The sequence below is a fragment of the Mizuhopecten yessoensis genome, unplaced genomic scaffold, assembly GCF_002113885.1.
Source record: "Mizuhopecten yessoensis strain PY_sf001 unplaced genomic scaffold, ASM211388v2 scaffold10523, whole genome shotgun sequence".
NCBI lineage: Eukaryota > Metazoa > Mollusca > Bivalvia > Pectinida > Pectinidae > Mizuhopecten > Mizuhopecten yessoensis.
The window spans coordinates 896,686-911,281 of NW_018408589.1; the positions used below are offsets into that span (position 1 = coordinate 896,686).

The window sequence follows — 14,596 nt, forward strand, 5'->3', positions numbered from 1 at the left end:
AACTCAATATACCAATTTCAAACAAGAAAACTATCGGTCCTTCTCCTCCATCCCCCTTTGGGGTCCTCGTATCCTTACTTGGTTATCAAACCAATGCTTCACATACTCCTTTGGGCCGATGGCAGTAAACTGGCATCATGAAATAGCATGTTACATGGATTATTAATGGTGCCAGTCGGCTGCTATACAACCCAAAATTTGTCAATCGACCTCCAGAACCTGTGGTTAGCTGGACTAAAAACATCAACTCCATATGACCCAGGGTAAGACAGTTAGTTGAACTCCCGGCCTAAGTGATGATACTCCCAACTCTAATCGACTTCCGGACATTTAAGCGACCAGGCTATGGTTTTCCATGAGCTTCAGGTCAGTCCAAATCCATGTTCGAATCGTGTTGGTAGCCACAACTTTCAAGCACTCTGCTTTTCAGCACTACAGGGTCAATAGCTTATCGGTTATTTTCCATCAGGTCCAAGGGAGGTACTGCTACAGGTGGTACGCACCCCTTATCTGCAGACTTGTTAATAAATTCTCAGAATTTATCTTACACCGTTTTAATTTGTTGTATAAATCATATAATAATATGTAAAATGAAATATCCCGGCATAACCTTCATTTTGAGCTACACACTGTTTCCTTGGGGTAGACTTTGTCTTCACCACCTTCTGGAATGACAAAATTGAGGGTAGTTTACCAATCAGAATAGATCATTCTAATAAATTGACATGTATTCTAAATGCCATTGCGGTTTCCTTATAAGCCGCCTTGGGTTTGATCTGATTTGTTCGCACTCTTTCTCATTGCTTCATTTTTGCTCTACCTCATGTCTCAACTCACTTGAGGTCAAATCTTCCGAAAACTTACATTCTCTTTCTTTCTGACCACTTTCAAAACATGATTCATCAAATGGTACTGGCACATTTTTCAGTCCAGATTCTTCCGCTTTACTTTTACCCAGTAATACTTGTGAATGTCTCGATCGCATGCAATTAGCATTAAACACTTGACTCTTTCCCTAGTATCCACATCTTACTTTGTAAGTAACCTCGGTTATTCTGGTGAGTACCTTGAAACCATCGGTTGGCTGACTTGTGTGTGGTCCCAGTCGGGATGTTCGGGTAGAAGAATCACCAGGCTTGAATTCAGTCAAAGACAATTTCTGGTCATGGTAACGGTTTATTTGCAGCATCGCTGCTTTGGAGTGCTTCCTCACCAAGTCGTGTGCTTTCTCTATCATTTCTTTTAACTGCCAAGCCCATTAGTTTTGAGGAATGGCCTTGATATTCCTTGCCATCTCGTACTAAATATCTAATGGAGTGTTTGTTTCCCTTCCCAACATCATGCTATTCAGCGAGTTCCCCGTCGTCTCATCTTCTGTAGAGCGATACGCCATCATCATATACAGCAAGTGTTCATCCCAATCGGTCTGATGTTCGTTCACAAAGGCACTAAGCATGGCTACAAGTGTCTTGTTAAACCGTTCTACCATTCCATCGGACTTTGGATGATAGGGAGTCGTATGCGTCTTGTTTATTTGTAGAAGTAAATACACCTCTTTAATTACAGAACTTTCAAACTGAGACCCTTGATCAGAATGAATGTTGTAAGGAACACCAAACCTAGATATCACCTCCTCAACAAGTACTTTGGCAACAGTTTGAGCTTCCATATTCGGCATTGCAAAACTCTCTGTCCACTTAGTATAATAATCAGATACCACTAAGCTATGGCGGTTACCCATCTTTGTACTTAGGAGTTCGCAGATAATATCTATTGCTATCTTTTCCATAGGAAAGCCTGACTCCAGAATCTGCATTGGTGCTCGCTTGGTTTTGCATGGACTCTTGCGTTTACTGCACTGTTAACATCCGGCCACATCGTTTTTGACACCTGACTGAAGACATGACCAATGATAACTCTGTCTTATTTTTGCCAGCGTTTTCTTCATTCCAAGCTGCCCAGAGCTTCTAAAGTCATGCCGTGTATCAACACGGTTCGCCTTTCAACTGTTGGTACAATTGCCTGTAGAGTCGATTCTGAATGGGGATTTTTCCAATACAACATTTCCCCATGTATCACCAGGGATTCAAATTGACCCTCAATGTCTTTATTATTATGTTTTGGTCACCGATTTTCTAATATGGAGGTTTCTCATCTTTCCTCACCCTTTCCATTACTACTGCAATACCGAGATCCTTTTTCTGCTTCTGTTGAAGCGACAACTCCTCCTTTTGATTCTCGTCTTCAGAGCGTCCTTCACAAACATCTTCCTGGATACCATCTGAGCGTACTTTTTGTCCTTGATCTTGTTTTTCTCCCACATTGGGTCAAACCCACATTGTCTGCAAGGTATCGACTCAGTGCATCAGCATTACTGCGCTGATTTCCTGGTCTGTGCTTAATGGCCATATTGTAGGAGCTCAATACGTCAAGCCATTTGGCCATCGGGCTTTCTGGTTCCTTGAAATTTTAAAGCTAGCGTAATGAACTGTGGTCTGTTCTCAGTGAACATCTTTCCATACACTGTATTTGTAAGCTTTTCTTTTTGTTTCACAATTATAACTAATACTATTATCCATTATGTTGTAAAGCGCTTTAAAGTAATTTTACAAATTATATAGGGCGCTATATAAATGTTGTATATTATTATTTATTATTATTTTATACAGGAAGTGCTTGAAGTATTTAGCAAAGTAGACAATTGCTAACAATTCCTTTCGTGTGACACAGTATCTCTTTTCGGATTTGGTCAGTGTACGTCCTGCATAAGCGACAGGTCTCTCAACTCCATCAATGCTTTGAGATAAAACTGCACCGATTGATTTATCACTTGCGTCGGTGTCAAGGATGAAAGGTTGTGTGAAGTCTGGTCGGGCGAGTATTGGATCACCAATTAAACATTGCTTCAGGTTTTCGAAAGCCACATGACAAACTTCAGTCCATTCAAAATGTTTGTCTGTCTTCGTCAGTTCATGTAGACAACTTGCAATGCGAGAAAATCTTCGTACAAGTGTCCGGTAGTATCCACAAAATCCAAGGAATGATCTCAATTCCATAAGGTTGATTGGTACAGGCCACTGCTTCACTATCTTCACCTTTTCACCATTTGTAGCTATCCGCTTCTCGGAAATCACATGCCCAAGATAGGTCACTTCTTTAGCAAACAGTTGGCATTTCTTTGTCTTAAGCTTCAGACCAGCAGCAAGAAGTCTGTCGAACACAGTTGACAGGTTTTGTAGCATGTCCTCAAAATTCTTTCCTATCACAATTACATCATCAAGATAGATGAGACAAATATTCCATTGTAATCCAGCCAGTACTGTCTCCATAAGCCGCTCAAAGGTGGCTGGGGCAGATGTCAACCCAAATGGCATCACCTGAGACTCATAGAGGCCCGTCCTGGTTGAAAAGGCAGTTTTCAGACGATCTTCATTTTCCAGCTAAACTTGTCAATTCCCTGCCTTAAGGTTAAGTGTAGAAAACTATGTACACCCTGACAGGTGGTCCAATGCCTCATCGATCCGTGGAAACGGATAGGCATCAATATTACTCACTGCTTTCAGACATCTATAATCAACGCAAAATCTCAGACTTTCATCCCTCTTTTGAACTAGAACAATGCCCGAAGACCAGGTACTAGTAGACTTTTGAATCACTTCGTGGCGAAGCATATCTTTTACCTGTCTATCGACCTCCTCACTCACTTGTGCTGGTACCCTTCTGAGTGGTCGTTTGATAGGTTTAGCATCACTTGTTTCTATCTTTATGACATTTGTACGTCCAAGAACAGGACTAGCTCGAACAATAACTATCATCTCACTTTTACCTGGAATGGTGACTTTCTCGGCAGCTGAAACTCGAAAGCAACCAAGTGTACTTTCTTATTTAGTGTCAATTTCATCATCGTCCAGTACTAACGATCCCCTCTTCAATTTCATTCAATTCCTCCATTTCATGAATTCTAGGCCAAGAAGACCATCAGTGCTGATATTGGCTACAACACACTCAAAGTAGACATCCTTGCACCCCTCTGGTTTGAATGCTCCACACCCAAGGACTTCCAACTCACTTCCGTTAGCGGCCATTGTGTCCTTTTTAACCTTCTGTAGTGAAGGTTTTCTCTCTGCTGGGATTCTCTAATATACCTCTGTTGCCAATATAGTTACAGTAGCTCCTGTATCAACCAACAGCTTCACTTTAGTATTCTGTACTTCAGCTTTGATATACAACCCAGCTTCTTGGGCTGCTGATGAAATACCAATTCCTGCGAATTTGTTATGATTCCGCCTCCTAGTTCGAGTTTTCACTTGGTTGGCTGCTCCAGTTTAGGTTTGATTGGATTCAGTCTTCAGCTGAGGACAGTCCGTACATAAATATCCAGTCTCGTTACATTTATAGCAACGTTTGCCAGTGCTCGTCTTCTTCACATCTTTTCCTTGGCCGACTGGTTAATTTTGACTTTTCTTTGCAGCTTTTAGCTTGCTGATATCTGTCTGCATCATTTCCAGTGTCTGCTGGATATTACTCAATATTGATTCCATTTCAGTTTTCTCAACCCCTTTTGTGCTTTCAGTACTCTCAGTACTTGTTGTTCTCAGGAACGACCCTCATCTCCACGTTTTTCTGCTTTCTTGTAAGCTTCCAGCTCTACCGCCAGATGAATCGCCTCTTTAAGGTTCTCAGGCATGGCTTGCTTTATACAAATACGCATACCCGAGTCAGCTAATGACTCAAGAAATTGCTGTTTGGCCGATGTTCTCTTACACTAACCTTAACAGGGGGTAGGTCAGATTAACTATTCTTCGTATAGCCTGACCTAATTCAGACAGAGAGTCTCGTTAGCTCTCTGTCTCCTCTCAAGTAACTGAACTCGATACAGCTCAGTTTGATTAGGTGGGGCAAACCTTTCTTAGAGATGTCTTACTAATGAGAAATAATGTTCTTACTTCCTGGCAGGTAAATCCCCAAGAATACTCTGAGTTTGGCCCCTCAAACTCACTGCTAGGTATAGGCCCATCTCACGTTCTGACCAGCGATTAATCTGGGTACATGCCTCAAAATGAGATTGGTAGTCTCTCCATGGAGTAGTGCCATCATAAGTTGGAGATTTACAGAAATAAATTCTTCTTTGTGCTTTCTTTCTGGTACCCGGTCATCGTTATCACTATCGCTTAGATCTAAAGCTGAACTTTTCCAGGTTTTTCTCTTCTCCCAAGCAGAACCGTTGTCTAATAAGTCGTCCCTCTCATTTCTATGGTTAATCCGAGCTGATCTTCTTTGTTCACCTTTACATGTACCGCTTGTGGTAGCATTATCAAATATTCCATCTTTCTCCTTATCATGATCAAAACGACGGGAAGAAGTATTATCGGAGAGCCTCACTCTTGGACTTGTATCTTGCTTGGTTCTGGTATCTGGGCTGAGACTTCTGTATGAATCTTTTATCAAGGACTTGCTGGCACTTGCTCTCAGACTCTGAATGAATTTGAGCATCTAGTTTGCATAATTGCTATTGAAGCTCTACTATCCCCTTATCTGTAATCTCGGGAGATGATACATCTTCGTGATTTTCAGTCATACTGCTATATGAATTAGCAATGTCCATTTCCTCTATAACGATTTCTTCAGATTGACGTTTGGGCTCAATGCCTGAATCTCGATAATGACCGCTCCCCTTCGACAAGTTTTGTCTCGGTGTGCATTCCTAGTTTACTTTGTTCAATTAGTTACTTCCGCCAATTCCTCCAATCAATGTAAGATGCCTCTTCATCAGACAAACAAATTTTTTTCAACGATATTTCAATCTAATACAATTACAGTACTTGGTATTACTTACACATTGCGTGCTCAAATGAATTAAATATAGACAATAAGGATCCCGACGCTACCACCAAATTATGTGTCGTTTACAGGGGTTTGTATCAGTCACTTCCACTAAAGATCCCTATTGTCTATACTGCAAGTAGGTGGTTTTTGAGCTACTCAGTGCAAATATATACAAATAAAGTAATGAACCTACATAATTTGGTACATTTTCTAATGGATTAATCAATATAACTGTTGTCTAATAACACTTGTGGTAAGGAATGGCGACGAAATGTAAATCTCGTGTTATGTCCTTTGGAAGGCTTTGCTCTCTTGTAAGAAACATAACATTACCTCTTCCGTCATTTTTCCATAAACTGTCAATACTTGTGATACAAAACATGCTGAAAAGAACGTTGTGGACTAATAGAGTTTCTTTTATTACAACTAGACATTGTGGCTGCGACAGACAGAGGTAGTAATAATATCCTGGATTAGATCGACTCTCTCTCCCTCTCTACAAGATCATTCCTAAATGTGTTATTTAAGCATACATTTAGAGCACGCCAACTACTCTACAAGCAAAGTGCTTTACATGAGCCATCCCTTGCGTCTCTCCCCAGAGGCTCACATTCCTGAAACAAGACTTCCGACTCTCAACTCTAGATTCTCCCTATAAAACTTACTGCGAGTACTTTAAACAAACATCAGGGCATAACGTATTCATGAGCACTTCTCATTTTTCTCTTCTCTGTTGCTTATCAACTATCGGCCAATGTATGTGCCTTCCTGCACTAACTACCTCTGCAACATTCTACATGTCAATCAAGGCACGACTTTAACCAGATTATAAGATTTGACCTCATTCGAACTTTTGACCAAAGTCTTGCTGTAGAATGATACCTAATATTTTACGATACATAGATGTTTCTGTACTTTTTTATGAACTCTTTAATTTCCTAATTATCGGCTCCTGTTGTTACATCTGTCTAACCTGTGAAATGCGAAACCGGTCAAACTGTTAACGTCATATTGAAGTTGATATTTCTGGCACATAAATCTGTAAATAGAACGCAAGAGAGTATTAGAGTCCAGAAGCTCTAAAAAGGTACAGCTTTACCCAAAAAATCACTTCAGCATTATGTTGATGTTGGGGAGAAACAATCAGTATAAGCAGAAAGTTTCACATGGTCCAAATATTTAAGAATCATGGGTAAGTCTGATTACATTTCATCTCCAAACAAACATTATTTTTGAAGTGTATCAGCTTCTGCATATCCAAACCAAGAGCAGGAGGTTAAATGAAAATTGTTCATGATGATTTCTTACCTTAAACTGTCCATATAACCATAATTCACAGTCCATAAAGACGATATATAGTGTAACTGATATAATATAAACATGCAGTAAAAAAAAAACATAATGAATACTTGTTTGAGTTGCATGCTATTTTCGTGGACCCTTTTCCCAAAAGTGTCACGTTTTGGTATCACTGACGCAGCAGACGCAAGTGGTGTTGTTTGGCTGCAGCGATTTATCCATCAGGAAATACATGGAAGTTTTATCTTTTTTTTCTGTATATTACAGAAAGATGTGTTAAATGAGGTAAAACGATAAACATAGGATAACAGTACTTCCGTTGCCTCTCTGAACAATTAAACGTTTAATATGATTGAGACAAACTTTTGTTGTTTAATTAACGGTTTTGTATCCATGGAGAATCCCTGTTTAATAACAAAGTGATCAGTTATTTATTGATTTAGTTATTTATTTAGTGATCTTTGTATTTGTTTCATCATCTGTTTGTTTGTTTAGTTGTTTACTTACTTAATCATTTTCTGATCTACTTGACAAAGTATAATTTCACTCGAATATTGTTCTGAACAATAGCCTGATTCTATAGGTGATCATACTTGACATGTTTAAAATAATACAGAATTTACCTTAGCTGTACATTTGCTCATTTCAAAACCTTTATTATTTAAACAAGTTGTTTCCAAGTCTATATTCATTATTCTGTGCAAGAACTTCCTGTATTCATTCGATCTCTTTTTAATGATCCAGGAAAACTATGTGTAAATGAAGGTTTTTTGATTTAAATCTTCTTTTAGAGTACCCCTTTGGATACTTTACCAATCCATAGGTTAATACATTGCTGAAAAATGATATTACGCTAGGGTAGTCTGACTATCAAAATAAACATTATGCAATGACACCAAGCTAAAGTTTTCAACTACATAAACAGCAAATAAACTGTGATTCTACTATACAAGAGCAACAATAAATTAAGATTGTAGTTCAAGTACAATCATTATGATTATTTGCATGTTTACCTGTTAACAGATCAAACACCGACTTATGTATTGTGATCATATGTACTTGCTGACGAAGAATGACAATTATACTTCCTTGTTATCAGGTGTCCCTCAGAATAGAAATATCTCGTGAATACTTCGAAATATCAATGTTAACATCAAAGAAAAAAGTTAAACCACTTTTGTACCATTTAAATATAAACGAGAAAAAGAGGCAATGTTCTGTGGTTACTAAAAGTGATCGATTTCCATTACATCACCTGGAAAAAATCTTAATTAAAATAAAATGAACAATAAAACCGGGATTTTATGATGTTTGAAATTTGGAATTTTTATGTTAGCTTCCTGACGTCAAAATCTGCCCTTCCGACGATATCATTCATTGTTGTATGATAAGTTCATTCTTATAGTGAACATACAATTTAATTGTTTAAAAGGCATATTTATAAACAATCATTTTATTAACCATTTAATTATTTATCTAGTGTAAGCATATTAAAAAACACCAATTACAAGTATAAGCACACACCCAGACGTACGTTAAAACTGCGTCAAGGTTTAAGTGCTTTACCCATCAATCATTCTTTAGGATCAATTCCTGGTGTTAGGTTCACGATGATATAATGTACATGAATACCCTCCTGTGATACACAAACGTTTTTATCTCCTTTGGGGAATTAGGAATTGAAATCCAGAGCTAACACTCTGATCAAACAAACGAGTGATTTAGTTCCGTTAGGTAAGCTGTGTTAGGACAGTTTAGTTACCAATCTACTAATAGGTAAAAAGTGCCCTATGACTCTAAATAATTTCGATAAAGATTTTTCGACAATCTGTACAGAATATGACATTATGAATGTAAAACCACGAAGGAAATGTTTTTATACAATATTGAACCCAAAGGGAAAACGCGTAAAAGGCGATTTTTTTCTCTCTATAGATTCAATAGCTATTTGTCTTGGTTTGTTCCTTATTTACATCATAGTAAAGCTTGGGAGTTAGTTTCACGAAGTGTCATGAAATGTTTCCAAAGGTTTTGTTTGTAAGTTATGTAGAGTTATGGTAAATACAGTATTACTATAATAAGTTATCCTTGAGTATCATTTTCAACTTTCACATTCACTTAGCTCGAAATCGATAGATCGATTGGCATGAGAGCAAAATAAACCAAGTAGCCATCAAAATAGCATGACATATTTGGGACTATAACACCCCAACACACAGAAACTTAATTTTCCCTTCAAAACCTTGATGATCATGCTCACTGAGATGATTTGCATTTATGTGGTTATTAAAACAAAACAAAAGGAAATAACAGACATCGTACACTTCACAGAAAACAGCTGTTCTGAATGGTTGATGCTATCTACACCAATAGAATGACTTGTCTTGATATATCGGTTAGACAATTTTGTTTTGCTAATAATAAATGTTGAAATGTATCTCAAATATAGTGTAGAAAGCGTACATGCACAATAAATATCTGTCATATATGAAAGTTATCCGTATAAAACAATATTATGTATAAAAGTGTAATTACATTATGAAAAGATACTCGTAAGTTTAGATAATCAGTTCGCACAAAATATATGTCCCATTCTCCAACACTACTGTGTCTACTCCATAGACTATTCTATGTCTGTGCTGTCGTCTAAATACCCAGAATTTTGTCAAAGAAGGTGAATTCTTTCGAATATTTTTCTCTGATGACCAGTTTCATTTGTATTCGATATATATGCAATAATTATATATCTTCATAGTGCATTTTATCGCATGTTATGCACAGTTACATAGTGTGTGATAGTTATTTATTTTAAATATAATAATATACCATTTCAATAATTATCATTTGATTATAGAATGTACCAGCCAAAGATGTTTATATATACTGTATACCGGGAAACTATCGCCGCAGTTTAACTTTCGCCCCTTTCGCCTTCCGATCTGAGGGCGAATTTAACATGACGACGAAAGTTAAAAAAAATATGTATACGACGGCACATGTTTTATCACTATTTCGTGTACACTGAGGCTTAACTTACGTACCGTATGTGTTGCAATTGGGGTCAAGTGTGTGTGATGCAACCTTGTGTTTCATGATAAAGGCTTGACAATTTACATGAATAATAAGTGTTCGACAGAGAGGCCGTAACGGGGAATTCCCACTGTTGGCGATGTAGGGCGAATTTAACCCTGGGCGAAAAAGGACTCTGTCGGTAAAGGGCGAAAGGTTAACGGGGCGAAAGTATTCAGGTATACAGTACTTATTGAAAGAATTCACAAATCTAATCAAACTCACTGTCCTGTCACGTGATTAAAAGAGTTTTGGTAAATTCCAAAATGTATAAAAAGCACATTAATGCTGTTGTGTTACATATGATTATGATGTTTATATATTTTTTTCTAATGACAGTGCAATCATTGAAGCTGCCTGGTTACATATTAAAGCTGCCTGGTTACATATTAAAGCTGCCTGGTTACATATTAAAGACTATTGAGACTGTCTCATTAAATTGATTGTTTACATATATTGAAGTGGGTAACCTTTTGATAAACTTCTTGTTTTCAGAAATGAAATGCAATGATGAGTATTGCCTCTATTTGTGATCATTTATGCACGAGTGACCTGTGTATGCATGTGTACGCTTCATCATGTCTTTTAATGAACACATATGGTTACCTCGTTTTGAAAGTATTCTCATTTGCCTTATATTGAGGTAGCAGTATACAGTAGAGGGTTGTGGCCATGGGTGATATTTTTGTTAAATGGCTAACCCCTGTATAATGATATGCAAAAAAAATATAAAAAATAAAACTGTACTAAAATTGGTATAAGCATGATGAAGTGGGCTATGTGAGCTTCACATTTGTAAAAAAAAAGAGAATATTTTTTTGGTTCGAGAATAAAATTTTGGCCATAATCCGAAAGGGTGCCTACACATGAAAAGCTAGCTTTACTGGGGGTAACATTTTGACAACAGCACACGACGCAAAATTGCAAAAAATCAAGTTTTACAACTTTACTGGGACCCAGATAATTCTGCAACCAGGTAGGTAATCTTTAATTTCAGACAGAACTTGGGAAAAAATTACTAGTTGCGGGGGTCAAATGTTGGGTCAAAAAAGCAATTTTTGGCATTTTTTGGTAATTTTTGATGTGGTAACCATGGTTTTCACACAAGTGACATACATAGAAAAAAAGAGGTGGATACACTTCTCAGTACTTTATATGTATTGTAAATGTAATGCAGTTTACAAATATATATATATGTATACATGTGTTGTGTAGGGTAAATCCGCTGTGTTTACATTTCCTCGGCATGTGCCTTGTTTATCAGAGTCGGGCCATTTCTACTGTATACTGATACCTGATATGATGGTTTATTTTTTATCTTTCGCAGGAGAAATGAACACATGTTTAAAACAAAAAGAATAACAGGTTACATTACGTATAGAAAACTTTCCACTTCGTCGGTAAAATATGTAAAGTTCACCCTTCACACTGGATATCTTATGTATAGTATATATGCAGTGTTCTGATATTCAAAGATATGATGAATTAGTATCGATAACATAATGTCTATATACAGCACACACATCTCGGAAAATTATATACGCAGTGTGTCTTAAAAAGACTGCTTATAAAAGAACTGAATATGAAGATTTTCCTGTCATGTTAAGAGGTTCATTGTTTGTGTAACATCTCGACAAGATTTGTTCATTTGTGTCACCGTTTCTGGGCATTTTCTACATGTGTCCTCTCTTCAAAATCCATGTTCACTTGTGTGCCGCCTTGTCACGTCCTCTAGACGTTTGTATTTCCATGGTGTCATATCCACCTGTTGAAAGGTAACACATGCAGGTTTTAACAAAATTGTCTAATAATACAAATTTAGGTTGGGGCAGGGGAGAGATTGTCTCATTCATAGAATATATGATGTTATATTCATTATTATTGTATACACAATCCACTTTTCGTTCTATAGAACTACTACTGTTCACTGATACTAAATTAAGTATATTTAGTAACTAGAGCCACGTCGGTATATTGAAGTTTTGTGAGTTGTTAAGGTTGTTATTATCTCATAATAAACTCTTTTATTCAAAGACTTCTGCATATAAAATATCATATTGATGGACATCGAAAATAATCATTGATGATCTAGCAACTGATATCTTGCTCTTATATTGATAGAAGTCCATAATTAATTTAAACTATAACAATTGGAATATGACATAAACGTATATAAGTAATGTCGTTTGCATCAATGTCAATGAAGTGTTTCATTAACAAACAATAGAAAATATACACCAGTCATTCCACGTCTTCTTTCAGTCTCTTCTTACATTCTCTTTCTTACATATCAGTCTAAGCCATAAAAATGAACCGAACATCTGAACAATTTTATAGCTTTGCTCCAAACAAGCCAAACAGATCATCTGATTAAGAGAAACTTAAGAGAGATTTGGTGAATGTATGCCTCTAACGTCACATTATGTTAGTTTTATGTATTATTTTTTAAGATAAAAAACATTTTGTCATTTAATGTATTACATTGTATTATTTTACTGTTATTGTATACTTACTTTCGAAACTAACGTTTTCATATGCCGTAATTGTCGCACCCATTACTTGCAAGTCTTCATATTCTGGTTGTGACATCACTGTTGATTCTAATTGCTGACGTGGCACATTTTGATAACACTGGTCTTTGTCCATGTTGCTCGCCTTTATTCTTTGTGTTGTAGAAGAAAACAGTATTCAAATGAAGAAATCAATATTTACAAACACGACAAATGCTCAAAAATATACATAAAACTGTTTCTGAGAAAAAGACAAATCAAACATATTTCATATATATTGGATCCTGCCTATCTAAAATGCAACTCATTACAGTGTGATGATACATACTCGTGACGCTGTTTGTGGTCAAATTAAATATATTATGACAGTTCGTAAAATGTTTCGGAAAAGCATCATATCATTTTCACGTTTTATCTCACCAGTTTTTCAACCTTGCTAATTAAATTATAGCAATTACCGAAATTAAATGGGGAAAAAATAAACATACATGTATATCAATAATGGATTTTTTAAGTCTATTAAGCAAAAATAAAAAACGTTTTAATGGTATATTAAATACATGTTTCTAGGAAGTGATGTTAACTAAACATGAGTCAAAATATCATCTAGGTCCCGTGAGGTTTAATTCGATATTTGTACCTTTTCATACTTCTCACCTTTTATTTGTGACGTAAAGCCAAATATTGAATGTGACAGAAGCAACCAGTAACGCGCTGAAAACTACGGCGATGCTAATGGTACCAATACTTGACTCGTCTGAAATATTTCCTTGTTGTTCAACTAGGGTACCTTCAGATCGAAAAAACAAAAACCGACAAGGAAAATAGAGTTTTAACATTTTTGAGAGAAAAACATATGTATTTATTCAACTAGATTTACTTTTGCCACAGGAANAATATGAATGATGAGAGCATACAATAAATAGAATTGATAGGATTGTTAGAAGCATGCTGTCTTGAAAATTTATGTAAATTGACAGCACAATTTTGCGACAACTGTTTAAATATAACAGAAATGCAAAGTTTACTCACTTATGTTACAAGAGTGTCCTGTCCATCCTGATTGACAGTCACATGTGTTACAGACACCAGTTGAATGATCACATCCGGGTACCAGGCAGTGACAATTTTCTATGCAGTTAGTACCGAACGATCCCAAACCACATTCTGTAAATTTGTAAATCATTAAATGTCGCGAAAAGTATTTTCAGAATTGTTCATCAAGACACATTTTCGCCAGTATTTGATATTTTCGCCAATATTTGAATTTTCAAAAAAGAACAGTGATGCGATTATTCCTCATCGTGAATTAAAGCAAGAATATATCTTTTTGTGAAATAAAGGTGATTTGCAATACGTCATTATATTTCGACATTTGAAATCACATGCATTTATGGTCGCTAATAGCATATTCATATCCTCAGCTTCAATTATTTATCTTAACATTTGAAAGAGTACATTAGATATTTTTAGCATCAAATGAACAGGAATTGACGGAGAATTGCAAGAGTAAATCAAAGACATTACTTATACTTATTTAAACATTACATGTTCAATTAAGACTGCATACCACACATGTTTAAGCTTATTCAAAATACATATAGTATGTACATAAGACTGCATACCACACATGTTTAAGCTTATTCAACATACATATAGTATGTACATTAAAACGACCATACGCAAACGTTAAAACGAAATATACCCTACATGAATATACAATTCCGAATCTGAGAAACCTTTTTGTGAATGCAGCTTAAGTGAATTTATGAAAACAATTTTGTACCATAAAATATTCATTCAAAATAACATTGGAAAAACAAAAACATTCAAGGGAATCCTCACATACTTAAATGCCTAACTTGTAGGTAGGATTGTATAGTGTCCTCCGT

General features: G+C 36.2%; 2 protein-coding genes across 3 annotated transcripts in view; both read right to left on the bottom strand.

The window, feature by feature from the left end:
* Positions 1-1,300: 1,300 nt before the first annotated feature.
* LOC110460944 (uncharacterized protein K02A2.6-like) lies at positions 1,301-4,085 on the bottom strand. The gene is made up of 4 exons (XM_021514172.1): positions 4,006-4,085; positions 2,710-3,399; positions 2,189-2,342; positions 1,301-1,858 (listed from the first exon to the last, which is right to left on the bottom strand). The coding sequence occupies exons 1-4, from the start codon at positions 4,083-4,085 to the stop codon at positions 1,301-1,303; spliced, it is 1,482 nt and encodes a 493-aa protein (XP_021369847.1).
* A 7,454-nt stretch (positions 4,086-11,539) lies between these two features.
* LOC110460919 (deleted in malignant brain tumors 1 protein-like) overlaps positions 11,540-14,596 on the bottom strand; it is a 28,659-nt gene continuing 25,602 nt past the window's right edge. For both annotated transcript variants that reach the window (XM_021514137.1, XM_021514136.1), the window contains exons 15-18: positions 13,737-13,871; positions 13,362-13,494; positions 12,708-12,856; positions 11,540-11,959 (exon numbers count right to left, since the gene is read on the bottom strand). In XM_021514137.1, coding sequence (XP_021369812.1) covers positions 11,898-11,959; positions 12,708-12,856; positions 13,362-13,494; positions 13,737-13,871 — 479 coding nt within the window. In that variant the 3' untranslated portion in view covers positions 11,540-11,897. The remainder of the gene's footprint in view (positions 11,960-12,707; positions 12,857-13,361; positions 13,495-13,736; positions 13,872-14,596) is intronic.

Coding starts and splice junctions, on each gene's coding strand:
- LOC110460944 (XM_021514172.1), bottom strand. CDS start 4,085: ATGGCCGCTAACGGAAGTGAGTTGGAAGTCCTTGGGTGTGGAGCATTC. Junction 2,343..2,709: donor TGTGTCACACGAAAGGAATT/GTTAGCAATTGT, acceptor GATACCTTGCAG/ACAATGTGGGTTTGACCCAA. Junction 1,859..2,188: donor GAAGCAGAAAAAGGATCTCG/GTATTGCAGTAG, acceptor GGATGTTAACAG/TGCAGTAAACGCAAGAGTCC.